This window comes from Lutra lutra, chromosome 6 (assembly GCF_902655055.1).
Source record: "Lutra lutra chromosome 6, mLutLut1.2, whole genome shotgun sequence".
NCBI classification, from domain to species: domain Eukaryota; kingdom Metazoa; phylum Chordata; class Mammalia; order Carnivora; family Mustelidae; genus Lutra; species Lutra lutra.
This window is the reverse complement of record NC_062283.1, coordinates 27,583,422-27,610,732: the sequence shown is the minus strand read 5'-3', so window position 1 is coordinate 27,610,732 and position 27,311 is coordinate 27,583,422. Positions and strand designations below refer to the sequence as shown.

General features: G+C 42.1%; 1 protein-coding gene across 5 annotated transcripts in view; it reads left to right on the top strand.

Annotated features, from left to right (window-relative positions):
• The first annotated feature begins 1,243 nt into the window (after positions 1–1,243).
• DUSP22 (dual specificity phosphatase 22) overlaps positions 1,244–27,311 on the top strand; it is a 68,256-nt gene continuing 42,188 nt past the window's right edge. For 3 of the 5 annotated variants that reach the window (XR_007128075.1, XM_047733190.1, XM_047733189.1), the window contains exons 1-3: positions 1,631–1,815; positions 17,021–17,054; positions 26,271–26,353. Coding sequence is in view for 2 of the 5 variants with exons in the window: in XM_047733190.1 (XP_047589146.1) it covers positions 1,756–1,815; positions 17,021–17,054; positions 26,271–26,353 (177 nt within the window). In the remaining 3 variants the exon portion in view is untranslated. The other 2 variants (XR_007128077.1, XR_007128076.1) reach the window with 2 other exon arrangements.

The following is a 27,311-nucleotide window of genomic DNA, read 5'->3' as shown; positions in this document are numbered from 1 at the left end:
AATGAGATGGGTAAGGTCCTTTACATCAGAAGGCTGCTTTTTAGTGAGACAGATAAAATGTAAGCAAACATATATGATAATGTCCAATTAGGTTAAATGCCATGAAGAAAAAATATAGGATAACTTAATTGTGACTTAAGAATCTGCTTTAAATTGGGTGGTAGGGAAAAACCTCTTTGAGGAGGTGACATTTGGGCTGAGACCTCAAAGAAAGATCCAGCTTTGCAAAGGGCTAGGTCTGGATGGAGAGCACAGCCCATACAGAGTGCACGATCCAGCCTGGCAGTTTCAAGAGGCACAAAGAAAGTCAGTGTGGCTGTTAAGTTGTTGAGCAAGAAGGAGCAGCTGAAATGAGGTCATCAGGGGTGAGCCCAGCCATATTAGATTGATAATATATATTCATTTAACATTGGGCACCTATTTTGTACAGAGCATTGCTAACGAAATAAAAATAACACTGAGAAACCCCTACCTCAAGGATTCCGTCCCCAGGGAAGAAAGCTGCTTAGTAGAAGTGACAGAATTCTCAAAACAATTCTACTATAGGTTGGAAAGTATTCTACTGTAGACACAATTATAATGCAGACATTATGCTGTTTAGCAAGGACAGGGGCTTTCCAGAAGTAACTCTATCAACACAGCTAAGCCACCTACTACAGCCAGTTTATATCTGAAGATGGGCACATACTAGACGTCTCATGACACAGTATGAGGTCTGAGATCTGGCCATCTGCTCCCCCACAGTAGGGAGGTTAGGTCATCCCAGAGATGAGTCACTGAGTCCACCTTTCCCCACCGGGTGAGTCTTCTCGGTCTTCGTGGGTGGGGCAGGGCCATAGGAATCCCCCAACCCGGGCCTAAAACTGTCGCCCTCAGAAAACCCAAGAAGGGGAGCTGCGAAGACCAAGGCTCTGATTAGCACCTGATTCACCGAGGCAGTCAAGGAAGGGTGGTGACTACTGGTAACAGGTCTCCCCAGTCGCCCCAGGGGAAAAGGTCTGCGGGAGTTTTGGTGACCCTGATCCCGGGGGAGGTTGCTGGGTGACGTGCTGAGGCCGGGTTGGGGAGGCGCCTGCGCGACCACCAGGCCCCGCCTCCGCCCTGAAGTCCTCCCCAACGGATCATAGCAGCTGCTCCCGGCGCTCGCTTTGCGCGTGCGCTTTGGGCTCAGGCTCCGGCAGCCGGGAAGCTGTGGGCTGCGCAGGGCGGGGCGAGCGGTCGCAGCGCCCGGGAGCCTGACTACAAGTCCCAGGGAGCCGCCGGGGAGGGTTGATTGGGCGCTCACGGGGCGTGCAGTGGCAAAGCGAGACCATTTCCCGGCAAGAGCGCCAGTTCTCTGCTCTGCTCGGCCGGGAAGTCCGGGGCGGACGAGCGGAAAGCTCTTCCATCCAGGCCAGCTGCCTGGAGCAAGCCGAGTGGCCTGGATGTCCCTGATTGTTGTTGTTGTTGTTGTTTATACTGCGAGCACGAAATTACTCCCCAGGGCCTCCTCCCCCGCCCGCTCCACCTGCTCCTCCCTCCTGTTGTAACATGCCATTAGAGAGCCTGCGACCTCATTTCCAAGGGTGCTAGAGTTCGCATTCAGCCACCATGGGGAATGGGATGAACAAGGTAACGTGTCTTTCTTTCATTTGTGCTGGTTTTGCTTCCACTTTTCAGGCTTCTCCCCGGCTGGTGTTTGCAGGGCAAGGAGAGCCCTCAACGGGTGCCCCCTCTTCGCGAAGGAGGGGCAGCGCGCCTGGCTTGGTGCTTGTGATGTCAATGTCTTTGGGGGTGCCCCCCCCCCTCCGCCACGGGCGTCCTGAGGGCTTCCGGGTAAGCAGTCCCCCGCGCCTACCCTGCCAGCCAGCCGGTGTGCTTTGCAACTGAGAACAAGCCGTGCCCTTTAAAAGCGTTGACACTTGTTCTGCGGAGACCTCAGCTGAGCTCAGAGGGATTGTGGTTTCTTTTTCTCTCCTCCCCTTAACTCCCAAACTCGGCTTTTGAAGCGTCACCACCCACATTATTAGTAAACTGGAGTAGATAAGTGTCTTATATTATTTAATTTCCTCTTTCTCCCACATTTTTTTTTTCTTCGTGTGGTCAGAGAAGTTGGCAGAGACCTAAGTCCTGAGGCGTTACCTGGCAAGGGTGGGGCTTGTTGAGAAAACAGATTCAGAGCTGGATTATATGGCTTCTGTAACAAGGGCAACCTGTTGGCTGGCTGCTTGTGCTGATTTTGCCTTATACAAAATCCATGTTACTGTCTTCTTTTTGTCTCTCTTTTGGCCCCCACCGTTGGCTCTTCAGTATCTCTAGAACCCCCTTCCTAAATTGTGAGATAGCCTGTGTCCTTCCTGACAATGGAAGATACAAGAATTAGCTCTTGCAGTTTAGAGCTGCCTAGGATGTGCATTCATGTCCACCAGGGGTTAAGGATTTTGTGATATGGTACTTTGGATTTAAATGAGATACAAAACTTTAAAAAGCCCTCAGCAAAGACAAGTACCTCTTCACAGGTCTTTAAGTAGTCCTGGATCAGAGCTTAGTTTCCGGCCTAGAGCTTGTCTGTCCCCATTCTAATTCGCTCACATACATCCATATAGAATCAGTTTTCATATTTGGTGGATATAACCATGTGACTGGCTGGCTGGCTTGCTTGCTTCCTTCCTTTCCTCCCTGTTCTTTCTTTTCTTTTCTTTTCTCTTTCATCTCTGCACTAGCAGTAGTTTGGATCTTTCAGCTAGAGTGTGAAGTGCGATAGAGAGTGTTAGAAGTTAAGGTTGGGAAGAAAGTGCAGTCCACAGGTAATCCTGGGTACCCAGTTAACTTTTTCACCTGCCCACATCATGTTTCTTGTGTTCTGCAGACCCAGTTTATGGAAGAACTGTGTGATTTGGGCCTGCATATCTGAGACTTTATGGTAACCAGAATTGTATTCCTTGTGTGGGGCTTTTTCTTGGGGCGGGGTGGGCAGTGACCAAGATTGGAAACACATTATTTCTCTTGGATAAATACTTGCATTCTGTCCCCATTAAAACTGAAATCCATCAGCACCATGAACCTTCTGCTTGTTAAATGAGAACAGAACAATAAAGGTGCTTCCACAAGTTGGTGGGCTTGTTAGTCATACCTTGGTTTTCCTTTGTTTTTTTCTACGTTTTTTTTTTTTTTTTACTTGTTGTTCATTCTGCACCGCTTTTAGCATTTAATTTATAGTATTTTTATATTATAATTCAAATAACATACTTAAGGATGTGAATGATTAAGTTTCAAAATTAAGGCTTTTCAGCAAAAGTCATTCATATTCATATCATGATTTTTTACCTTTCAAAGAAAGTAATGAATTTCTTGCTGCTATTATCATAATCATCTTATATTGTAAATAGAGCCACTATATCTAATGCAGAGATGCAGAAACAGAATAGGTTTAGAGAGGTGATTAATTTAACAAATATTTATTGTGTCCCTACTATTAGCCAGCTGCTGTGCTAGTTGAAAGGGCCGAGGGTAAATGACACAGTCTTGAGGTTGAACCAACTGAAGTATTTGCTTCCCACTGTCACAAGCTAGGTTTCCTTTGAAATCGAGGGACAGCTAGATTTTCACCAGGCAGGATGCCTTTTGGAGGACATAGAGCAGCAAGGAAAGAAGAAGCCACAGCCTGGGCAGCTGGGTTCCAGATGAAGTGCACCAACCCTGGCAGTTAATGGGAGGTTAAGTTATTGGATCCAGAGGGTCCTCACATCCTGCCTAGAATGGTAATGCTTCCTTCAGCCCACAATTAGATCATTGATTCAGGTTGATCAAGATAAAAACATGACATAGAGGGGGTGCCTGGGTGCCTCAGTTGATTAAGCATCAGCTCAGGCCTGGATCTCAGGATCCTGGGATAGAGTCCTGCATGGAGCTTCCGGCTTAGTGGGGAGTCTGCTTCTTCCTCTCAATCTCTCTCTCTCTCTCTCTGGCAAATAAATAAATAAAATCTTTTAAAAAATGCACATGAAGAAGGATTTGGGGCAGATTTCTCTAATAAAATGCTTGACTAGAGAGATTAGATTTTTGTTTCTCATGGGGTATTATAATACTTAAGACTAATAAGATGACAACGAGGATAGGAGTTTCCGTGATAAGCCCTCACCCAAAAGAGTAGCAGGTTCAGAGCCTTGAGAGAACTTTGAGTCAACTGGGAGTTTTCAAAGACTCCACAGAAACACGACATTTGCATGCAACAGGCTGTTTAGTTTAAATCTAATCCCACTAGAGACATTTACTAAGTTGATCTTTAGCAGCATAATGAGGCACTCTGTATTATGTCTATGAGCCAGACCACCTAGGCTTTGAGTCCAGGCTCTGCCACTTACCAGCTGGGTGACTTTCGGCAGGTCACTTAACCTCTGTGCACCTCATTTGTAAAATGGGAATGAAAATAACAGCACCGACTTCATGGGGTTATGGTGAAGATCAGATGAGTTACTCTGTGTGGTGAAGTCTCAAAATAGGGCCTGACACACCATAAACTCATTAGTGATTACATTTTTGGCCAATTCAGAGGGTCTACTTGGGAATTGCACAAAAAGTAATCAAAGATTATTTCAGTTGCCTGCCTTTCTCTCCTCTCTATGAATGTCAAACATGAAGGAAAAGAGAAGGTGGCTATTTCTATTTTGCAATTAATTTAGAACTCCGGGGAGCTTTTTCAGGTTACTTTTCAAAGTCTTTAGATTTCATTTGGGATGAACTGCCATCCTAGCACAAAGGAAAGATTTCCACTCTCTTCACAATCAACAGGAACTAAGTTTCAAACCTAGCATTAGGAACTCAGTCATGTTATTTAATTTCTCTGAGGGTCCATTTCCCAATCTGCACAAAGGGTAAGAAACACTGATTTACCATGGTTATAGTGAGGCTTAGATTTTATAAGCTTGTAGGCACATGATATGAGGCTTAAAAAATAATAGATTACAACTGTTGGGTTCTCTTTTTCTACTTCCTCATCATCTTTGATTGGCTAGAACACAGAAGCCTCTTTCCTCTGGCCTTACGTTGCCTATGTAACAAGCTGTGTCTGCCTCACTGAGGTAGACCTGACGTTTTGCCACACAGGAGACTGGAATGTATGGTGAGAATGTTCTCCATGAGGACGTGAAATGTACATAAAAACTGCTATACTTTAAGCAGTCAGAAGAAAAATCTATGTTGTTTAGTTCCTAAGTTTTCTTTTGCTAAGGATGACCAGCTTCTGTGAGATGGGAAAGAAATCTTGTCCCAATAACCTTATGGCACAGATACTGCAAATCAAGCTTCTCATTCCAAGGGCATTGTATGTTTTTATTTGTAAATGGTTTTAGAAAAGCATTTCTATGGTTAGTATTGATTCTGCAAATCAACTTGCTTTTACAGATGGAGAAAATATGAAGCCTAGTTTAAGACATACATGAACAAATTCTAGCTAAGGCTTTTAATTTCTAGATTCTAGCAATATACTTTGCCACTATTCCTGTAACTTTGAGCAGTTCCTTCTGATCTCAGCTTAAACATTTTTACTCCAGCAGATCTTGACCTAGATTGAATGCCACCTAAAATCGCACTCATCATCTACTTACCCCACTCTCCTCAAGTTGTCTGTCTTAACCCACAGGAACCTCTACACCTCCCCATGTCTCTCTTCCTTTTCTCTTTTCCCTCCACCCTCACACACACACACACACACACACACACATACATGCAACCTGTGTTGTGCAAAACAGTAGCCATTAGTCACAGGGCTATTGAGTACTAAAATGTGGCTAATTGCAAATGAGGTGTGATTTAAGTATAAAATACACACCAGACTTTGAAGAGTTAGTACAAAAACTTGTAAACCATTCTATGAATAATTGTGTATGTTGATTGCAGAAATATGTTTATATGTTGTATATTATAAATATTCTAAATATATTTCACTTAAATAAAATATATTAAAATTGACTTCATCTGTTTCTTTTTACTTTTTATGTGGCTACTAGAAAATTTTAAATTATATATATGGCTTACATTATATTTCCATTGGGCCACCACCGTTCCATGAGAAGTCCACTGTGGTGAAAGCGAGGGGGCCAGGGTTATCACAAAGCCTGATTTGGGGTGTCTCTAACAGTCTGCTGCTTTATGCATGTGATCTTGAACAAATCACTTAATGTCCCTGAGCTTCAATTTCTTTACCTCTTTCAACTCATAGAAATGATGGTGAGCTTATCTAGTGTCATTTGCTCAAAAATGAATATGATGATACTTCCCAAATTCTTGAGAGAAGCAAATGAGAATTTTTTAGAAGACATTCTTGCAGCCTGTGAAGTGCAAATGTGCACTGCTATTAGTGTGAGTTGATTTGTCCCATTAATGATTATAGTAATGATACTAGTTAAGGATAGCTCTGTTCTCCTTAGGAAGATAAGGCAGTAGAGTGGAGAAAGTTTAGTTCAAGAGGAAAAGATCAGAGACATAAATATGCCTCCCCTATGAGGGTTCCTCAACCTCTGCATTATTAACATTTTGGGCTGGGTCAGTCTTTTTTTAAAAATTAACATAGATTATTTATTTCAGGTGTATAGGTCTGTGATTCATCAGTCTTACACAATTCACACCACTCACCATAGTACATACCCTCCCAAATGTCCATAATCCAGCCACCCCATCCCTCCCACATCCCAGGCTGGGTCAGTCTTTGTTGTGGGGGTTGTCTTTTGCATTGCAGGTTTAGTAACATTCAAGGCCTCTCCCCACTAGGTACCAGTTGCACTCTTCCCCCATTGTGACAGCCAAAAATAATATCTCCAGGAATTCGAAGATATAAGCTGGGGGGCAGAATTGTCCCCCATTGAGAGCCATTGGCCTAGGCTTCTCCCTTCAGAGGAGAAAGTCTGGGTAATCTAGAACTGGATCATTATCAAAAGGTGAATAGGATTACATGTTTATAAAAAAATAAAAATGAAAGAGGAAGGCAAAAAAAAAAAAAGGTGAATAGAGCCTCAAAGGTTGAGAACCTCTGTTTTCATATGTTGAGGGGCTAGAAGGTTAGACATCTTTGTGCTGTTACCATGTGACAGCACCTGACTTGGCCACCTTCATAATTTATTCATCTGTCCATCCACCCAGTCATCAGATTATACTATTGAGCACCTGCTATTGTCAAGGCACTGTGCTAGAGCCTGTACTGGGAAATGAATGTGAAAGACAGGAAGACCCTGTCATCCAGCCCCAGGCAGCTTACAGAGGAGTCCTTCTGTGGGAGATAAGCACAACGTGTACGCAGCTGTGTAGACAGACTGCTGTTTGCTGGTACTCTGTCTCCTGTCCCCTATACTACCTTCTGGATATTTTTTCTCTTCAACATTAGAGTTTTATTTTATGTTGAAGGAACAAATGCTTAAGGCTTTATTCTAAGTGCATACAAAATTATTCTCAGATTCTTTTCTCTCTTTTTTTTTTAAGAGCACAAGCAGAAGGTAGGGGGTAGAGGGAAAGGGACAGAATCTTAAGCAGACTCTGTGCTGAGTGCAGAGACCAACATGGGTTCTATCTCAATGACCCTGAGATCATGACCTCAGGTGAAATAAAGAGTTGGATGCTCAACTGACTGAGCCACCCAGGTGCTCCAAGAGTATTCTCAGATTCATCCTTTTGCAAATGCAAACTGGTTAAGCCCATGGCCAAATGGCATTAAGAAAGTCTGTGACATTTAACCCTTCACAGAATCCACCAAAGTTCTCCCCCTCCTTCCTGGCTTTGAAACCCAGAAAGGTCTTTCTGACCTAGGAAGAATTAAGATTATCCCACCCCCAACAGCCTTGTCCTGCTGCTTGATTTTATCTGAATTTTATCTCTTAAATTTGTTTGGGTAGTGGTCTTAGATTGCATGGTATCTTGAAGCACTAAGAGAAATGTTTAAAAAATAAACTCAAAATATTTATTGCCCTTAGAAGCATTATTGTTTTGTTCATAAGTGCTTTTTTGTGGTGAAGGATTTGATTTTATGCACTTCTGTATAGACAGTGTTAGTATAGTGTGGGTGTGAAGGATATTGATCAAGAGGAGCCATTAAACATGGAGAATCTTTAGCATGGTTTCAAAGTATTTCTGCAAGAGTCTGCCTTCATCTCCTGTCTCTACACAGTCTTTTATCAGTAAACAAGAATCTTTTTTTGACTAGAAAGAGTGCTAGAGAGCATCTTCCATTGCCTTTTATTATCTCTTTATGTGCTAGACTCTGTGGCAGGCTCTTGAAACAGAGCAGGGAAGACAATAGACAAACTCCCTGCTTCAAGGTCAATCAAAAAAGTAAGCAAATATAAAATAATTTTAAGTACTGATAAATATGATGAAAATAACAAGGGGTTGTGATGGAGGGTGACAGGGAATTTAATGGTCATGAGAGACTTCCTTAAGAGCTGTCATCTTATGGGAGACTTAAAGGACAAGGCACCACTCAGGTGAACAATGGAGGAAGAGCATCCTCTGCAGAGGGAATAAAAATTATTTCTGAGGCCCAAAGACAATTAGGACCAATCTGGTGGTTCTTATCCTAGAGTCATAGAACATTCTGAAACATATCCAAACTGCATATACAAACTTCTTTCTTTGATATATGCTTTTCTTTGCTCCCAGGTGGCAATGATTTCACTTTCCTTGTGTTCTTGCTTCTGGCTTAAGTTCAGACTTCATGAATTGACTGACTATTCATCCACTTTGTCCCAGATGAACACTCTGCTCTTCCATGGTCTCTATAAGCTATCCTTCTGCTGGAAAATTATTTCATTTCATTTTCTCTTTCTCTGTACTTAAGGATTACCAGCAACAATCATGCCAGGGAAGTGGATAGGTCAAAATTTTGGGAGGGGGGGAGGTCAGATTTTTTGTTTCAAGTTTGAATTATGAAGCTGACTAGAGTAGAAGTTTAAATATTTATGGGGTTTCTATTCTTCTTGAAAACAAAAAAATGTAATTTCGCACCGTGCCAGTGGTTAGCCTTCCTTTCTCTTATTTTGTAATTCTATATGGAAGAAACTACAGAAACTGGAATTGAGCCATTCACTTTCTGTTTTTGGCCCTCGAAATGCTAGTTTACTCTTGTGGTCTTGAAAATGGAGTTTAAAGTTTACTGACATAGCTCTGTCTTCTTTTTGCATATGTGGAATTTAAGAAATAAAACAGATGAATTTGGGGGAGGGGCAGAAAAGAGACAAACCAGAGAACAAACTGAAGGTTGCTGGAGGGGAGGGGGGTGGGGCTTGGCTTAGATGGTTGATGGAGAATAAGGATGAGCACCAAGTGTTGGATATAAGTGATAAATCACTAAATTCTACACCTAAAACTAATATTACACTGTATGTTAACTAACTGGAGTTTAGATAAAGACTTGGAAAAGAAAAAAAGAAAAAAATTTTAGGGACATCTGGGTGGCTCAGTCGGTTAAGCCTCTGCCTCTGGCTCAGGACCTGATCCCAAGGTCCTGGGATGGCTTGCTCAGTGGGGAGCCTGCTTCTCCCTCTGCCTGCTCTGCCTGTTGATCCCCCTGCTTATGCTCTCTCTCTCCCTCTCTGACAAAGGAATAAATAAATCTTTTTAAAAAATAAATTTTAAATGCATACGAAATGTGCATCTTAACTGATTTTTAGTAAGTTGGCTCTTTGATTTTGGTAAGATTAAGCCTCGGTCTTTGCCAGCACTCTGACCTGGCCTCCTTTTGGGATGCTGCTCTCATCCAGCACTGGCCCCTGTGCTGCTGCTGTGACCATCACTGACCCCTATGGAAACCTGCCCAGGGCAGAACAGGGGCAAGCTTTGATTTCTTAGGCTTTACTCATCATTGTTTTTCATGTCTCTCCGTTCCTTGCTTTACTTCCTCCTACCTTATTCACATTCTCTTTTTGTTCATCTATTCATTGAAGAAACATTTACTTGAGTAACTAGGAATCAAGGGAGAACCATCCAAGTTTAGAGAGAACATACAATACATCATATCTGATGCAAGCAGCAGATAGAAGTCATAAACTTGATGTCCGTGGGCTATAGTCAGCGTGCAGATGTGTTTTGTCTATCAAAATATTTAAGGTTTTGTGGGGGGGGGGGTTATGTAGTTGATAGCAGTTGAAAATTGGGTTGTTTCCCTTAAAACCTGGATGCTAGAATTGGGGGTCTCGCCCTGCATCTTTGAATGGTTACTTCAGCTCTGGGGAAGTTTAGGGAAAGAACTAGGCATGGGGCTGAGGTTGCAGACATAGCAACTTCAGTACCTGAAGGTCTCAATTGCTGAGGTACTAGATTTAGTTTCTATGGTGACAGCTACTTGGAACCCTAAGAAGGTTTTAATCTGAAGAGTTACATAGTCAGTTTTGCACTTGGAGTCTGGTTGAGGATTCCTTTGAAGGGATCCATCCAAAGGTAGAGAGATCTTTAGGAGGCTGTTACAAGTCAGAGGGGAGGCACTAAGAAACTGAACAAAGGTACTGCATCGAAGTTTCAAGAGGAGCAGACAAATTGGGGAGCTATTGAGGAGTGGTGTAGTGCTTAATGAGGTTGAGTAAAGTCCAGAGTGGGGGAGGAATCTCCTGTTGGAGTGATCTCTAACTCTTTTTGGGAGTGCCAGTGGGGCTGCTGCTTACACGGTGGGTAGGACTTTGCTAGTCTGTGACTTGCCTGAAGGTCTGTACAGCTCATTTGCATTTATGCATTTTTACTGGGTTGAAAGCCCTACACCTTGGTCAGTGTTTATAAGCAACAAAATCCAAATGTGGCTGCTTTGGGTACAATAGGTAGGATGTTCAACCCAGCAATCGCACTACTGGGTATTTACCCTAAAGATAGAAATGTAGTGATCCGAAGGGGCACGTGCACCCGAATGTTTATAGCAGCAATGTCCACAATAGCCAAACTATGGAAAGAACCTAGATGTCCATCAACAGACGAATCAATAAAGGAGATGTGGTATATATATATATATATATATATATATGTATATATATATATATATACACATACATACAATGGAATACTATGCAGCCATCAAAATAAATGAAAGCTTGCCATTTGCAATGACGTGGATGGAACTAGAGGGTATTATGCTGAGTGAAATAAGTCAGAGAAAGACAAAATTATAATATGATCTCTCTGATATGAGGAATTTGAGAGGCAGGGTGGAGGGCTTGGGGGGTAGGGAAGGAAAAAAATGAAACAAGATGGGATCAGGAGGGAGACAAACCATAAGAGACTCTTAATGTCACAAAACAATCTGAGGGCTGCTGGGGAAAGGAGGGGTAGGGAGAGGATGGTTGGGTTATGGACATTGGGGAGGGTATGTGCTATGGTGAGTGCTGTGAAATGTGTAAGCCTGACAATTCACAGACCTGTACCCCTGGGGCTAATAATACAATGTATGTTAATAAAAATAATTATTAATAAAAAAATATTAGCCATAAAAAAAACACAAAACAATAAGTAGGATGGCCAGGAAGTTGGGAGAACTAGATTAAGGCTAACTTGCCAGAAGCAGATCGTAGAACTGATCTGGTGAGAGCATTTCTGGGGCTACTCCAAGATACTGCTGATGCTATTTTGGGTTCTAGATGTGCTACCAGCCCTACTGCCCCTTTTGGGGGAGAGGATATCGTGGGTTATCTCTGGATTCTGGTCTGGAGCAGCTGTTGCACATTTGTCACATTTCCGGGTCACAGCAGCAAAGGCAAATGCAAGCAGTCAGTCATCTGGTATTGGCAGCTTCTGTAGTAAGAGCTGGGCTCTGCTTCCTACCAAGACTCTAAATTGCGGGGAAATTCCTCAGAAATAGGAAAGGGCTTCAGAGGCTAGGAAACCAGTGAAATAATTGTCTATTATAGGGTTTATAATTTTTAGGATAGCCAAGGGGGATGAGGGACCCCAAATAGTGGGGATCACTTCTCTGTTTAAAGAGAATATTGAGAGCAAAGAAGTGTGCTATTGCAAAGTAGGACCAGTAAAGGGTATTGGGAAACTGGAGGTTACTTGGTTTGGCTGCAAATTGGAGAGAAATGGGGGAAATCCTTCAGGGGTAAGTTGGAGTCATCATGTGGAAGCCAAATTGAAATTTTCAGTTGAATTTCAGTTTTGGCTTTCATTTTCTTTGGAAAGGGTTTGCTACTAAACATTATCTAGAAAATGACCCAGTGAGAATATGACCTTACAAAATTAATTTGATGGGACAGAGAAGCTAGTTCAATGGATACTGCTCTAGCCCATGTATGAGCTCATGCTCTGACTGTGGGACAAGCAGCCAGGACTGTGCTAGGACTTTGTAACTCACAGGTCAGAGAGAGGCACAAGGGAGTGTGGAGGGGAGTGCCATGGTGGGAATGGGGTCCAGATTTTCATTCTAGGGGACTGGGAGAAGGTGACATCATCAGGAGACTTGAGGAATTGATAATGGGAGTGGAAAGATAATGTTATATTTTAGATACCAGTGCAGGGAGTAGAAGCTTGACTAGAGTTGGCTTCTAAAGGATGGATTTAGTAATCATAAAACCATGGCTCTAGAGCAGCGGGGCACAGAGGTGATCTAATCTCATGTCCTTGCTTTATTTTATTTAAAAAATAATATGAAGTGTATTAGTTTATTTTGGTAGAGAAAACAGTAGAAGTACAAAAAAGAAAAGCAAAACTGGGCCATAATCTTTTCCCTAAATAACCCCTCTTGACTTAAAAAGGAAAAAAGTAAATTGAAGTAAAGCATGCACACAATTAGAACATCAAAACCATATAGAAAAGTTCAAAGATAAAGACAGAAATGGCCCTTCTTGGACCCTCCCCACCAGCCCCCAGTGTTCCCCTTACAGAGGTAATATGATAATGAAGACATTGACTGCATACACAACTTTACCTTTCCTCTATTTTTATCATGACATTTCCAAGATATGTTAAAGAAAAATATATGAAAATATCTTTCTAATCGCCCCACACATCTTAATCATCTTAGTGGTACTTTATCTAGAGCCCTGAAAGCCTTCCATGGTTGCCTGTGTCTGCTGCATGCAGCCTGGTCCACAGCCTAGTCCTGTTCTTCTCTGCTGTGTCTCTGCCTCCCTCATGCTCTCTCCTGGTAGAGATTAGCCGCCTTTCTCTGCACTGGTGGTTTCCATTGCTCCCCTGCCTGTCCTTCCCTCTCTCCTGACCCACTGCTCTTGAACTGCAGGTCCCCTAAGTGTTCCTTCCTCCTGAAAATCCTTGGGGATCCCAGAGTGGTCAGGTCACCTCCTCCTTCCCTAGGCAAGAAGCTCCACAAGGGAAGTAGTATGCCTCTAGCAGGGCCCTATCTCTCCCCATCACACCTGTATCCTGAGTGTCCAGCATGAAGTCCACATGTGACAGGAATCAGTAAACCATTCATCTACTGTTGTACATTCTGTGATTTGGGGCAAATATACATGCTCATGTTATGGTTCATTATAACTGTCAGTTTTATGAATCTGGAGCTATTTGTGGTCAATGTTATAAAAGAAAAATTATTCTTACTAAAAATGGCGAGGAAGCCTTTATTTGAGGCTAGTGCAATAGGTAGAGATACTATTGCAAGTGAGAGAATTCTACTCTTTTTTTTTTTTTTAAGATTTTATTTATTTATTTGTCAGAGAGAGAGAGAGATCATAAGTAGGCAGAGAGGCAGGCAGAGACAAAAGGAGAAGCAGGTTCCCTGCCGAGCAAGGAGCCCGATATGGGACTCGATCCCAGGATGCTGGGATCATGACCTGAGCCGAAGGCAGCCGCTTAACCAACTGAGCCACCCAGGCGTCCCGAATTCGACTCTTAATACAATAGGAGCAAGTGGGGATTTATAGCCAACAGGCAAGGTGAGGGAAAGATGGAAAATTATTGAAAAGAATTTGATTAAATATCAAGGGTAGAGGAAGATGAGCTTGATTGGATATCAAGATTGGGAGGATTCTTGATAAACTGGCTTAGCAGGATTCTTTGCTAAAACTGGCAGGCCACAGGTGAGGCCTAGTCAAGAAGAAGGCTCAAAGGAGCCTGACTAAAGTTTGGTTAGGAGGAAGTTGCTGTTACTGTCAGCTAAGAGAGCCATGTGATGACTATGCCCTTTAGTATATAATGTCGCCTCCTAATAAAGACAGGAGAGACCCTGGAGAATGGGAGATTACACGTTGAAAAAGCATAGTCTATGCAGCCAAGAGCTGCCAGAGAAAATCAGTTTGAACCATCTCCAAGATGGACTTGTATTGTTTTTATATTTTAAGACAGGAACAATACAGTATTTATTCCACCCTTCCTCACAGGAGGATCTCAAAGACTGATTCTGTTTTAAGAAAGACCTGTCAAATGTTTTTGCTCCTTGGCAGTGGATGCTGGTGTTTTCCTCTGAGATACTGTTTCACATGATCCTAGTTACAGACCTAAACCAGCTTGCCTCAGTGCTATGACTTCAGTCATGGATATAACTGACTTCTCAGTCACATGGGGCACTCCAAACTAATTTTGCCTCCCTGAGTATTCCGTGAGCCAGGGTGATCACACATCTTCGTGACCTGGCTCACTTCTGGGCCTTGCCTGTTTTCCAGGAGGACAGTTGACCCTTGAACAACACAGGTTTGAACTACGCAGCAGGCCCACTTACTCAAGGACTTTTTTACAATACCGTAAATATATTTCCTTTTCCTTGTTATTTTCTTAATAACATTTACTTTCCTTTAGCTTATTTTATTGTAAGAATATAGTATGTAATACATATAACATGCAAAATATGCATTAATAGGCTGTTTCTTGCTAAGACTCCCAGTCAACAGTAGGTGATTAGTAGTTAAGTTTTTGGGAAGTCAGAAGTTATTCATGGATTCTCAGCTTATGTGGGGAGTTGATGTCCCACCCCTCATTGTTCAAGGGTCAACTGTAATTATTAACAGAGTCTCTTTTCCTTCTCACAAGTGTCCCCTTTTGGTCACTATATTCTGTTGTCCCTCGGCTTGGCAACCTTCCCTAGACCTAGTATTACTGAGCTCCATCAGACTGCCTGGATAGTACCACAGTGCATTCCCCCTATGGTGACTTGCACAGATGCCATTAATTTTTAGCACAGAAGCTGTTTGTCAGGAAGATGCTCTAAGAAATGTGCACACGTGAAGAATATTATAACATGCTGCTTTCAGCTTTCTTGGTGGAAGTGAATAAAAAATAGGGAGTGTGAAGCAGATGAAGCTGAGTGGGGATGTGGGACGGTAGTGCTGACAGGATGGTGTCACCAGGTCACCAGGGGTCTGAAGTGGCAGTATGCTCTATGCACTTGGAAATCGTGTCAGGTGATGTAACTTCCAAAGCAGTGTCTGTATTTGAATTTAAGACCTGTCATACAGGGACGCCTGGGTGGCTCAGTTGGTTAAGCAGCTGCCTTCGGCTCAGGTCATGATCCCAGCGTCCTGGGATCGAGTCCCGCATCGGGCTCCTTGCTCGTCGGGGAGCCTGCTTCTCCCTCTGCCTGCCATTCTGTCTACCTGTGCTCGCTCTCTCTCCCTCGCTCTCTCTGACAAATAAATAGATAAAATCTTTAAAAAAAAAAAAAAAAAAAGACCTGTCATACAAATTAGTTGCAGGACAAGAATTAGCTTTGTATTTTGCTAAGCGGGGGAGGGGGGGGTTGCTTGTGAAAAACCCAGCCCCTTGTTCTTATCTCAGATCTACTAAATCATTCTATATGGGAGCTGGGGCTAGAGCTTATTCAGAAATCTGAATTTTTTTTTAAGATTTTACTTATTTATTTGACAAAGAGAGAGAGAGATCACAAGTAGGCAGAGCAGCAGGCAAAGAGAGAGAGAGGGAAGCAGGCTCCCCGCTGAGCAGAGAGCCCGATGTGGAACTCGATCCCAGGACCTTGAGACCATGACCTGAGCCGAAGGCAGAGGTTTAACCCACTGAGCCACCCAGGTGCCCCAGAAATCTGAATTTTTAAAAAAGATTTTATTTATTTATTTCACAGACAGAGATTACAAGTAGGCAGAGAGGCAGGCAGAGAGAGAGGAGGGGAAGTAGGCTCCCTACTGAGCAGAGAGCCCGATGTGGGGCTTGATCCCAGGACCTTGGGATCATGACCTGAGCTGAAGGCAAAGGCTTTAACCTACTGAGCCACCCGGGCTCCCCAGAAATCTGAATTTTTAACAGCTTCTGGTGATTCTGATGGATTGACTTGAGAACCACTGCCTCAGGAAAAGTAGACATTTTGAAGCAAATTGTATGTTCTTATTAACTTGTGCATTTGGGCAGTTCATTCATTCATTTAGTAATTCTTTATTGAATACTAATCATGAGCAAAGCCCTGGGTCAGGAGCTAGGTATACAGCAGCAAGCGACAGGATGTGTTTGCTGTCCAAACAGCTTTCCACTGTAGCAGAGGAGACAGTGCTTCACCTAGCAATACCCCTGTGACATATCTCTGCAAGGGGAGTACTGAGGACTGTGGGTGCCGAAGCCAGCGTCTACCGCAGAGCCTGGGCAGGGTGTGAGTCAGATCTAGGACCTGAAGGTTGAGAGGAGAGTAGGAACATAGATACTGGACATGGGAACAGCATGCATAAAGGCCTCAGCAAAGGGAGGTTTGCTGGAGTTGTGGGTTAAGTGGTGGATGCTGACGTGAGAAAAGGTGGAGTCAAAGGGGAAGGGTAGGCAAGAGATGTGGAGGGCTGGAGGCCCTTGGGTTTCAGACTAGACTCTCAGAATGCCAAGGAGCACTGAAGGGCTTACATGTAGATCTTTTGGGGAATTCTGGTCTTCAAAGTCCCATGAGTTCATGGGCACCAATGTGCAACCATTCACATGCTATTTGAGCAGGCTTCCTAGTGGCCATGGGCAGGCCAAAGCCCTGGAGACAAGGACGCTGGCTCCTGTTAGCTATCTGGGAAGGTGCTGAGAAGTGGGTGTGGCAGGCAGCAGGCCTGGGATGTCCTCCCACTGCTCTGGTGAGGGCCTATATATACAAAACCCTGTCAGTTTCAGGTCTGTTACACTGACATCTGATCTGTGTCTCTTCTAGATCCTGCCTGGCCTATACATTGGCAACTTCAAAGGTGAGTTGTCTTTCTTATTACTGTGGTAAAATATGCGTAATAGAAAATATGCCATTTATGCCATTTTTAAGTGTACACTTCAGGTAGCATTAAGTACATTCACATTGCTGTGCAACCATCCATCTCTAGAACTCTTTTATCATTCCAAACTGAAACTCTGTGCCCATTAAACACTATTCCCTTTCCCCCAGTCCCTAGAAACACCATTCCATTTTCTGTTTCTGTGGATTTGACTGCTTAGGTACTTCACATGAGTGGTCTTGCATTTGGCTGATTTCACTGATCATAAAGTTGATTCATATGGTAGTATGGGTCAGAATGTATTTCCTCTTTAACGATATATATATAATTTTTCCCTTCATCTGCTGATGGACATTTTGCACTACTTCCACCAAGGGTGGAATCAAGCATGATTTGAGTCAAGGTATTGACTCAGTTTATGCAAAGTCTAATCTGGACATAGCCACCACTTTTGTCCATGCCTCTTGCTGGGCCCTTATACTTGTGCCTAACCTCTCAACTAATGGAGGTGTGTATACTTAACAGGATGGGATAGACTTAGGAAACTTGTAAGGCTGCAAGGCTGGTGACAGCCAACCATTCTCATAAGCATCTGAAGTTCCTCCCTCCTAGAACAAGAAAGAACACACTCTGTCTGTTTGCAGGTAGCTCCTTAAAATTGAGTTTAGGTTCAAACTGACTAAAAACAGTCTCTTTCTTCCGAATATATTTTAAATTACTTTAATGTCATAGTAAATTAGCCATTTAGATAATTACTAAAATATGCACAAAGGAGTATCTTTCATAGTCAGATGATCACTGTATCTACAAATCATTCAACTGTGAGATCCCACCACTGTATATCTATTTTCCTGTGGCTCTGTGTCAGGTTTTCTTCCCCCAAACAATTCTGAACTGGTAAAAAAAAAAAAAAAATACTATAGCATGCTATGTTTACTTCTCAGAACCCTCAAAAAAGGGACACCTTTGTAAAGTAAATTGTGCTAAAATAGAGTATGAGAAACTAATAAGACATACATAGGAACAGCCCAGAAAATTTCAGGTTCTATACCCATTGATTAACAAAAATGCCCCAGGACAATGTTTATTTCCTCCTCCTCTCTTCCCCTAACTGCCTTTTGCTCCTAGTTCTGTTAATTGGCCTCAGAGAGAATTGAGCATAGGGAGCTGACAGCTGCTAATTGCTGCTAGAACATTTTAAAAATAGTACTAGAGTTCCTAAATTAGTAAGCTTTATAGTTCTGAAAAAGCAACAAGTGCTTTGTGGTAGGTAGGCAGTATCTCTGGACTGCATTAAGGAACAACTATCTTTGGGGGTTTTGTAGGGAGTTATTAACTGCTTTAATGAAGACAGGAGAATGTCTTTATGTTTGAGAACAGAGTTTAGGATAAATTCCTAGAAATAGAATTGCTACATGAAAGTGTTTACAAATAAAAAATTGTAATGCATACCAACCAAATTCAGTACTTCTACCAACAGTTTATGAGAATTTTATCCTTATTCATAGTAGGTTACTTTCTTCTAGAAAGTCATGTGTGCACAATTTTAAGGCACATTTTAAATCTCTTTGGACTAAAATCTATACCTATCCAAAAATAAAAAATAAAAATAAATAAAATCTATATCTCTCTTCATTGGGGAGGGTATGTGCTATGGTGAAAAAAAAAAGTTTAAAAAAATCTATAGCTATTTTCAAAGTATTCAATGATATGGGAATCCTTCACGTTTCTGGATTCTTGCTGTGGGTTTTACCTGTTAGAGAGGGCTACAGTATCCCATACCTCTTCTTGTTCAGATGCTTAATTTTTTTTTTTTTGGTCACCTTCAGTTATTCTGACTTATATCTGGCCATGTTTTATTCACTCATTAATTTACCAAACATTTATTAACCACTAACCAGGTGGAAGGCTTATTTAAAGCAAAGGAATAATAGTGTAGTGAATTGACAAGAAGCTGGAAAGAAGCATTGCTCTCCATAGAGTTGCCTGTGAATTAACTCATTCATTCCAGAAAGTTGTTGCAATGTGCTGGGAGTATGATGTGGATATACATTTCGGTTTTCTGTAGTTCGGAGTCAGGAAGAGCAGGAACAGAACAGGGGAGCAGGTCTTACTGTGAAGAGAAGCTGTGAGGCAGTCTGCCTTGGAATCTGGTAATCCCCCACTGTCCATGAGCCATATGTTACCCTCAGACAGGGTAACAGCCTGGACATGAGAGGGGCTGTGGTGAGGATGAACCGGACAGTGTAGCCAGTGCACTCAGTTCAGTATCTGGCACATGACTGGTCAACCAGTGTCTGGCTCTCCTCACCCTCTCACCCTCTCTATCTGTGAACTAGGAATCACACACCTACTTCAGGCTGTTGTGGAAGAGAGCTAGATTACTCACAGCGCCATGCCATATTGGGTATGCAGTAGGTGCTGATCATCATTAGCTAGCAAGTATGGAAGACTGAGGTGAAAGGATCATGACTGCTCCTGGAAAGTGAATCCAGCTGTCATATGTGCTTTAGCACGATGTCTCATTTAGTAATTTTCTTTTCTTTTTCAATTACAAACAATATGTGCCTATTGCAACACAATAACCAGTACAAAAATGTATAAAGAAAAATTAATGGATTTTTTTTAACTTTCTGAGAGATCTTCATTTTTGTATGGTGTTGACTGGCACTGTTACCAAGGCCTTGGTTCTAGTGGATATGGTCTCAATCCAATCATTGAATAGTCTCCAGTCCTATCTCCTTCCTCCCCTCCCCCACCTCTCTCTCCTCCTCTTTTGCCTCTCTTCTCTCCCTCCCTGCCTTCCTTCCTTCCAGTGTGGATCCTTTACATGTCACTATGCAACTTCCCCTTTTTTTTTTTTTTTTTAAACTTGCAATGAATCACAAAGCACTTTCCAACACCAGGTCCTGGTGATTCTTCCACCTAGAGAAAAACTCACAAACCAACTCAGGTTCTGAAGTCTAGTCTTTGATGAGTCTCTCAGTTGAGGTGCCTTAACTTGCAGCTGGCTCTGCCCGGAAACCAGAAGGGAAGGTGGGAGTGGAAGCTTGAAGAGCAGCTCCATCCCAGACCAAGAGGGGTCAGTTATCTGCTGCTTCATAACTTGGCAGATCCCAAAATGGATGTGAGCTGACAGAAGAAGCCCTCATTGAAGATGTACACAAATTCTAGAAATGTGAGAAACAAATCTCACACCATGTGTGTGTACTGGTTATATACATAGTGACATGTTTGAGGTCTCAGAGTTTTTGTTCTGTCTGCCAGTGACAATGGTCATGATTCCCAGTGGTGGTTCCCCAGTTGTTAAGATAAGACTGACCTGGTGAACTACTGAACACTGATCTCTGGTAGTCTGCTGTTAACTTTGCCCAAGAGAACTGCATGGTGAATGGTGAACATTAGGTGGTGGAACAAGAGCTAGAATTCAGATGTCTTTGTAGTAAGCACATATTTGGAAACATGCAGAGGTGATAGAGATTGAAGCCCATACTGCAGCATTGAGACTTAATCTGGTCCCAATGATAATAATATTAATGATGGCAATGATAACATTTACTACACGTGAGCCAAGCACTATTGTAAGCATTTTATTTCATTTAGTATTTCCAGTATTAGCCCTTTAAGATGGTACTAAGGGCTAGTACTAGCCCTTTAAGATGGTACTCTTACCATCTTCCCACATTAAAGGTGAGAAGAGTGAGGCACAGAAAAACTTGTCCAAGGTTGGCACCAATAAATATCAGAGCCCACCATTTCGTACAGAAGGAAACAGGTAGGAGCTGCCCATTTTGGCCCCTATCCCAGGTTGGAAATATACCCACCTAAAGGTTGAACACACTAACAGCTAATTTACAATTCTAGAAGTTATAGTTATGTACAATAATTAGTAACTCTAGGATTCATTAATTTCACAGTGGGATCAAGCATAATTGAAAAACAGATCAGAATCACTTACCTACCACTGAGCAGATTCTCAATTTGGGAAGCAAAAGTTTTTTGAGAAAAGACTCAGAACATGGCTTGGGGTTCAGGGTCAGAACAGAGAGAATTAGGTCCTTTTAAAATAGAGACCTTCCTTCTCCTCTTTCCTCCCTCTCTCATCCTGAATGATCATGCTTTTGAGTCCACAAATCAGTGTAACAAGGTGCTGTGATATTGGAAAGGCATTACCAAAGAAGTTCTTTCCTTCCAAATATCTGTTTTTTTCAGAGTGCTTATATTGATGGCACTGTTTTCTAGTGTTTCTTCAAATACACTTCTGTTAATTTTGTTTAGAGACAATTCTGCTTGACTTTGTTGGACTAGCGTATTTGCCATGGCCACTCTGGCATTTTGCACATCTTAGCACTGGTTACCCCTGTACATCTTCTGTATCAGAATAAGATCTAGAGCATTAATTCCCCTTCCTAAGGAAGCATGTGGCTGCCACTTTGCCTGTTGAAGACAGTATCTTCCAGGAATCCACTTGCTCTCTTAGCAAGGTCCTATCAGTGATGGATGGGGTCTTCCACGAAGGGAACATGTCACAGCAAAGGAGAAAGTTCAGGTAGGTGTTTCTATTTCAGTGCTCCCACTGTATAAAAATGACATTTGCTTCTTCTAAAGGGCACGTGAGGCCTTAGGAGAGTAGACAGAGGCAGGCAGCAAGAGAGGGCAGGAGTCCAGGGGCCAGAGGAAATGTTGGTGGAAAGAGAAAAGAGTACAGTTAGCTGTTTTACCAATGAAGGAGTTGAATATTTTACTTATTAGTGTAATTCAGTTGAGTTTTATAGTGTTTTTTTTTAATTTTTCTTTTCCTGGTTATGAAAGGAATGTAGGCTCATCAGTTAAAATAAAATGAAAATTTTAAAAATCCAAATGTGATAGAAATATGTTAAATAGAGTGAAAACTTCCCCAAACTGACATCCCAATATAACCATGGCCAGTGTATATTCTTCTAGATTTTTTCCATGTGAATTCTAATTTGTAGTCTTCTTGTTGGTTTGTTAATAGTGTTGCATTAGTAATATTGCATTTGTAATTGCAAGAGGCTGTCAGTTGTTTTTTGACTTAGAAGTGGCATCAAAATGCCATGGTGGGGAAGGGGCACCATTGGCACCCAGTCATAGTTCATGCCCTGAAGGCCCTGCAGAGCTCCATGTGTACAGTGCACATAGTCTTCTGGGGTTCTTTTTAAATGTGGGTTCTGATCATGTAGATATATAGGGGGTCTGGGAGTCTGCATTTCCAGTAGGCTCCTGGGTAATGCCATGATGCTGCTTGGCAGACCCTGGTTTAAGCAGCAAGGGACTAAGTTCCACCCCTTTGATTTTGTGCACGAAGAGAGCTGGTGTGAAACCTCCAGGCTTGTTCACATGCATGTGAGTAAGCTGATAACCCCATGTCTTACAGCTACATTCACAGCTTGTTACCTTAGTGCTGGTGGTTATAGGCAGTCATCCAGAACTGTCAATAATTTGTAGTCCTAAAGAATAAGAAGTCCAATGGCATCATCTCAAAATGTTGATAAAGTGCTTTATGTATGCTCAAGTAGTTAGATACCATGCTTATGGGATAGGGTAATCCCAGAGTGGCATATCAGTACACACACTGTGATAAAATAGAAAGGAGCATAGAGCAAAAGGAACATTGTCCAAGAGTTGCTTCTGTTTTCTTTGGAACCCTACAGTCTGTTGTCTCATTTATGATCTCATTCCATATTCAAAAATGTATATTTTTATTACCAAACCACTTTTTTTTTAATTTTTAATCTGTGTTATAAAAGTATATTTATGAGGTGCTGAAAATGTTTTAAAGTTCGAGTGCAGTGATGGTTAAACAACTCTGAATATACTAAAAAAAGTTGAATCATACACTTTAAAAGGCTGAATTTATGGTATGTAAATTATCTCAAAGCTGTTTATAAAAAAGGAAAAAGTATATTTAAAACAGATCTATTTTGGGGGCCCCTGGGTGGCTCAGTGGGTTAAAGCCTCTGCTTTCGGCTCAGGTCATGATCCCAGGGTCCTGGGATCGAGCCCCGCATTGGGCTCTCTGCTCAGCAAGGAGCCTGCTTTCCTTCCTCTCTCTCTGCCTGCCTCTCTGCCTACCTGTGATCTCTGTCAAATAAATTTAAAAAAAATTAAAACAGATCTATTTTTTTAATTTTATTTATTTATTTGACAAAGAGGGAGAGATCACAGGTAGGCAGAGAGGCAGGCAGAGAGAGAGGGGGAAGCAGGCTCCCTGTTGAGCAGAGAGCCTGATGGGGGGCTCAATCCCAGGACCCTGGGATCAAGACCCGAGCCAAAGGCAGAGGCTTAACCCACTGAGTCACCCAGGCGGCCCCTGATCTTTTTATTTTAAAGATTTTATTTATTTATTTGTGAGAGAGGGAGCATAAGCAGGGAAAGTGGCATAGCAGAGGGAGAAGTAGTCTCCCCGCTGAGCAAGGAGTCCAATGCCGGACTCAATCTCAGGACCCCGGGATCATGACCTGAACAGAAGGCAGACACTTAACCGACTGAGCCACCCAGGAGTCCCTATTTATTTATTTATTTATAGATTTTATTTATTTATTTGACAGAGATCACAAGTAGGCATAGAGGCAGGCAGAGAGAGAGAGAGGAGGAAGCAGGCTCCCTGCCGAATAGAGAGCCCGATGTGGGGCTTGATCCCAGGACTGTGGGATAATGACCTGAGCCAAAGGCAGAGGCTTAACCCACTGAGCCACCCAGCGCCCCAGGAGTCCCTCTTTAAACAGATCTTTAAAAATCAAATCTTGGGGGGCACCTGGGTGGCTCAGTGGTTAAAGCCTCTGCCTTCAGCTCAGGTCATGATCTCAGGGTCCTGGGATCGAGCCCCGCATCGGGCTCTCTGCTCACAGCAGGGAGCCTGCCTCCTCCTCCTCTCTCTCTCTGCCTGCCTCTCTGCCTACTCATGATCTGTCTGTCAAATAAATAAAAAAAAAAATCTTTAAAAAAAAAAAAATCAAATCTTGGGCAGGGTCAGAATCCAGAAGATTCTGCCCTGGAGTGTCAGGAGACTGGTTTGGAGCCCTCGACTTGCTGCTCCTCCTTGAACCATTTGCTGCTATGGCTCGTCTGCACTCCACTGTGAACACTGAAAGCTCCAGCTTGATCTTGCTTCTCCACTTGGCTAAAACATACATACTGGTGGGAATTGGGAAAACTGCCTTTCGGTGAGAATGTGGAAGCTGGCTGCCAGTGGGATCCTAAATGATTCTTGTTCCTGTTCAGTTCCAACTTACTGATGCCAAAACTTGTGATAGTTGTGGGGCAGAGGGGGCTGGGCAGTGTTTGGAATTGAGTCCTATACGTGTTACGTCGATGGCTGCTAAGCACATCCCAATTTAAAGCTTGGGATGGTTGGAACTGTGAAGAAAGTCTTAAAACCAACATTTTTTTTTTTTAAAGATTTTATTTATTTATTTGACAGAGAGAGATCACAAGTAGACGGAGAGGCAGGCAGAGAGAGAGAGAGGGAAGCAGGCTTCTTGCTGAGCAGAGAGCCCGATGTGGGACTCGATCCCAGGACCCTGAGATCATGACCTGAGCCGAAGGCAGCGGCTTAACCCACTGAGCCACCCAGGTGCCCCTAAAACCAACATTTTAATATTACTTTTAAAGACTTTTTTTCTGAGTTTACAGTGGTACATGTTTATTGCAGAACATTTAGGAAAGTTTTTCAGTCTTTGGATGATCATCAAAGCTTCTCAAAACCATAGATTCCTCTTAGGGTCATGAGATCTAGCCCAGGATCATCTGGCTTTGTGCTCAACAGAGAGTCTGCTTATCTTCCTCTCCCCCTTCCTAAGTAAATAAATAAACAAATAAACAGTATTTTATTTATTTATTTATTTATTTATTTAAGATTTTATTTACTTGACAGAGAGAGATTACAAGTAGGCAGAGAGGCAGGCAGAGAGAGAGGCAGAAGCAGGCTCCCCACCCAGCAGAGATCCCAATGCGGGGCTCGATCCCAGGACCCCGAGATCATGACCTGAGTCGAAGGCAGAGGATTAACCCACTGAGCCACCCAGGCGCCCCGTAAACAATATTTAAAAAACAACAACAACTGCAGATTCCTTGCCTTGCCATAAATCTTGAACTAAGTTGGAGCTTCAACTTAGTTCATAGGCATGTTAAACTTTCAGAACCTCTTGTGTTACATATATATATATATATATTTAAAAATTTTTAAAGCTCTTATAATTCCATCTTTTTAAGATTATCACTATTGGAGCTAATTCCCTATAGCAGTATTTCCTCTGTATGTGTGTTTGTCTTTATTATGTTTTTACAAATTGAGTTCATATTGTATTTATAGTTTGATTCATGCTTTTACACCCTGCTTAACATTATATCCTAAGCATTTTCCCATGTCATTAATATTCTCTAGAAACATGATAAATAAATATTTCACTCAGTCCATTTTACCCTGTATCATTTAAAAAAGTTTGTCCCAGATTAGGACAAGGGCATGCAGGGAGCCTTTTCTTGCTGGACTCCTGTCTTGTAGATTAACAGAAGGGTTTCAAGTTGAGGATACTTATTCAGTCTTTCTCATGCAGCATTAGGTAGGAGCACTAGAAGGGAATGTAAATTTTGGTGTCTCCTTAGTTTTATATGCAGATAATTAAATAACTAACTGATAACTTATTCTGTTTGGGATTTCCAGAAAATGTTCCATTTTTATTTTTGCCTTGAAGTGAATCATAGATGTTATAAACCACAGTCTAATCTGCGTTTAAGCCCATCCCTGCCTTTGACATGAGGGTGGATAGTAAGTGGGTCTTTTGTATGTGATTTTAACTTAAATTATTGATCATTAATAACAAATGACAACTACAAAATGACCTTATAGGTTCACTTTCTTTAAAGAGCAACAATCATGATTATAATGTTAATTAATCTAAATACATTTCAAGTTTTAAGTGGACCACTTCATATCCAAAAAATCTGACGATCAGAAATAAATTTAGTTATCTGCGTAATACATTAAAGCAATAGTCTGAAATTCCCTAGGTCTAGGTTTTTCTGGGTATGGTCAGTTTTGAGGTTTCAAGAAAGAAATATGCAAGGCAAAAAAAAAAAATATGCAAGGCATTTTGTATTTTTTCCTAGCTAAACATTGTAAATAATTCACTTGCAGTGAAGAATAAAACGATCATCTTCTTTCTTCTATGACAGATGCCAGAGATGCAGAGCAACTGAGTAAGAACAAGGTGACACATATTCTGTCTGTCCATGATAGTGCCAGGCCTCTGTTGGAGGTAAGGGAGAGCTACGTGCATGTGTCTTTGTATTCCCTGGGAGTGCGAAAAACATTAGCAAAGGCAACCATGTTCTCTCTGACATCAGTGTGCCCCTGTTAATGCTATGTACCTGTGGTCATATTAATTTTGTTTCCAGGTCGTATTAATTTTGTTTCCAGGTCATAATTTTGTGTCTGTGCCCTGTCTGTGGCATGGTGGAAGAGTGTATTCTTTCTCTGTTATTCTTTTTTTTAAAGATTTTATTTATTTATTTGACAGAGAGAGATCACAAGCAGGCAGAGAGGCAGGTAGAGAGAGAGGAGGAAGCAGGCTCCCTGCCGAGCAGAGAGCCCGATGCGGGGCTCGATCCCAGCGGGGCTCGATCCCAGGACCCTGAGATCATGACCTGAGCCGAAGGCAGCGGCTTAACCCACTGAGCCACCCAGGCACCTTCTTTCTCTGTTATTCTCTTGCTACATTGTTAGTTTGGCTTTCTTGGCTAAATGCCAAAGAATAAGCTGATGCTGCATTTACTTCTGGATTTTAAGGATGTTTAAAACTTATTTGCATTCCCTTCAATATTATCCCTGGCTTTAGAATCCAAAACAATTCAGGTTCCTCATTTCTTGATTTTTTTTTTTCCATTGAGGCTCAATTATATACCATTTGCATTTAAAGACAAAAAAAAATAGAAGATAAGTTGTCATTGGAGAGTTCCAGGGCTTCTGATACAGAGGCTATCTGTGTAAAAGCTGTTGTTAAGGTTTAAGTTTTCAAGTAAACAGGGTGTGTCTGCCTGTACACTAATTCCAAAAACATTTTCGTATCTTCCATTTTATGCTAATGAACGGTTTGAGCTGTTGGCCAGGAGTAATCTATTTCTGTTTATTAGCCTCGACAGAGCCCAAGTTACCTTTTTAAAGAAAATAATATGTGTGTGGTTGGGGTGCATACGTGTTCTTCTGTTTTAGGGTGG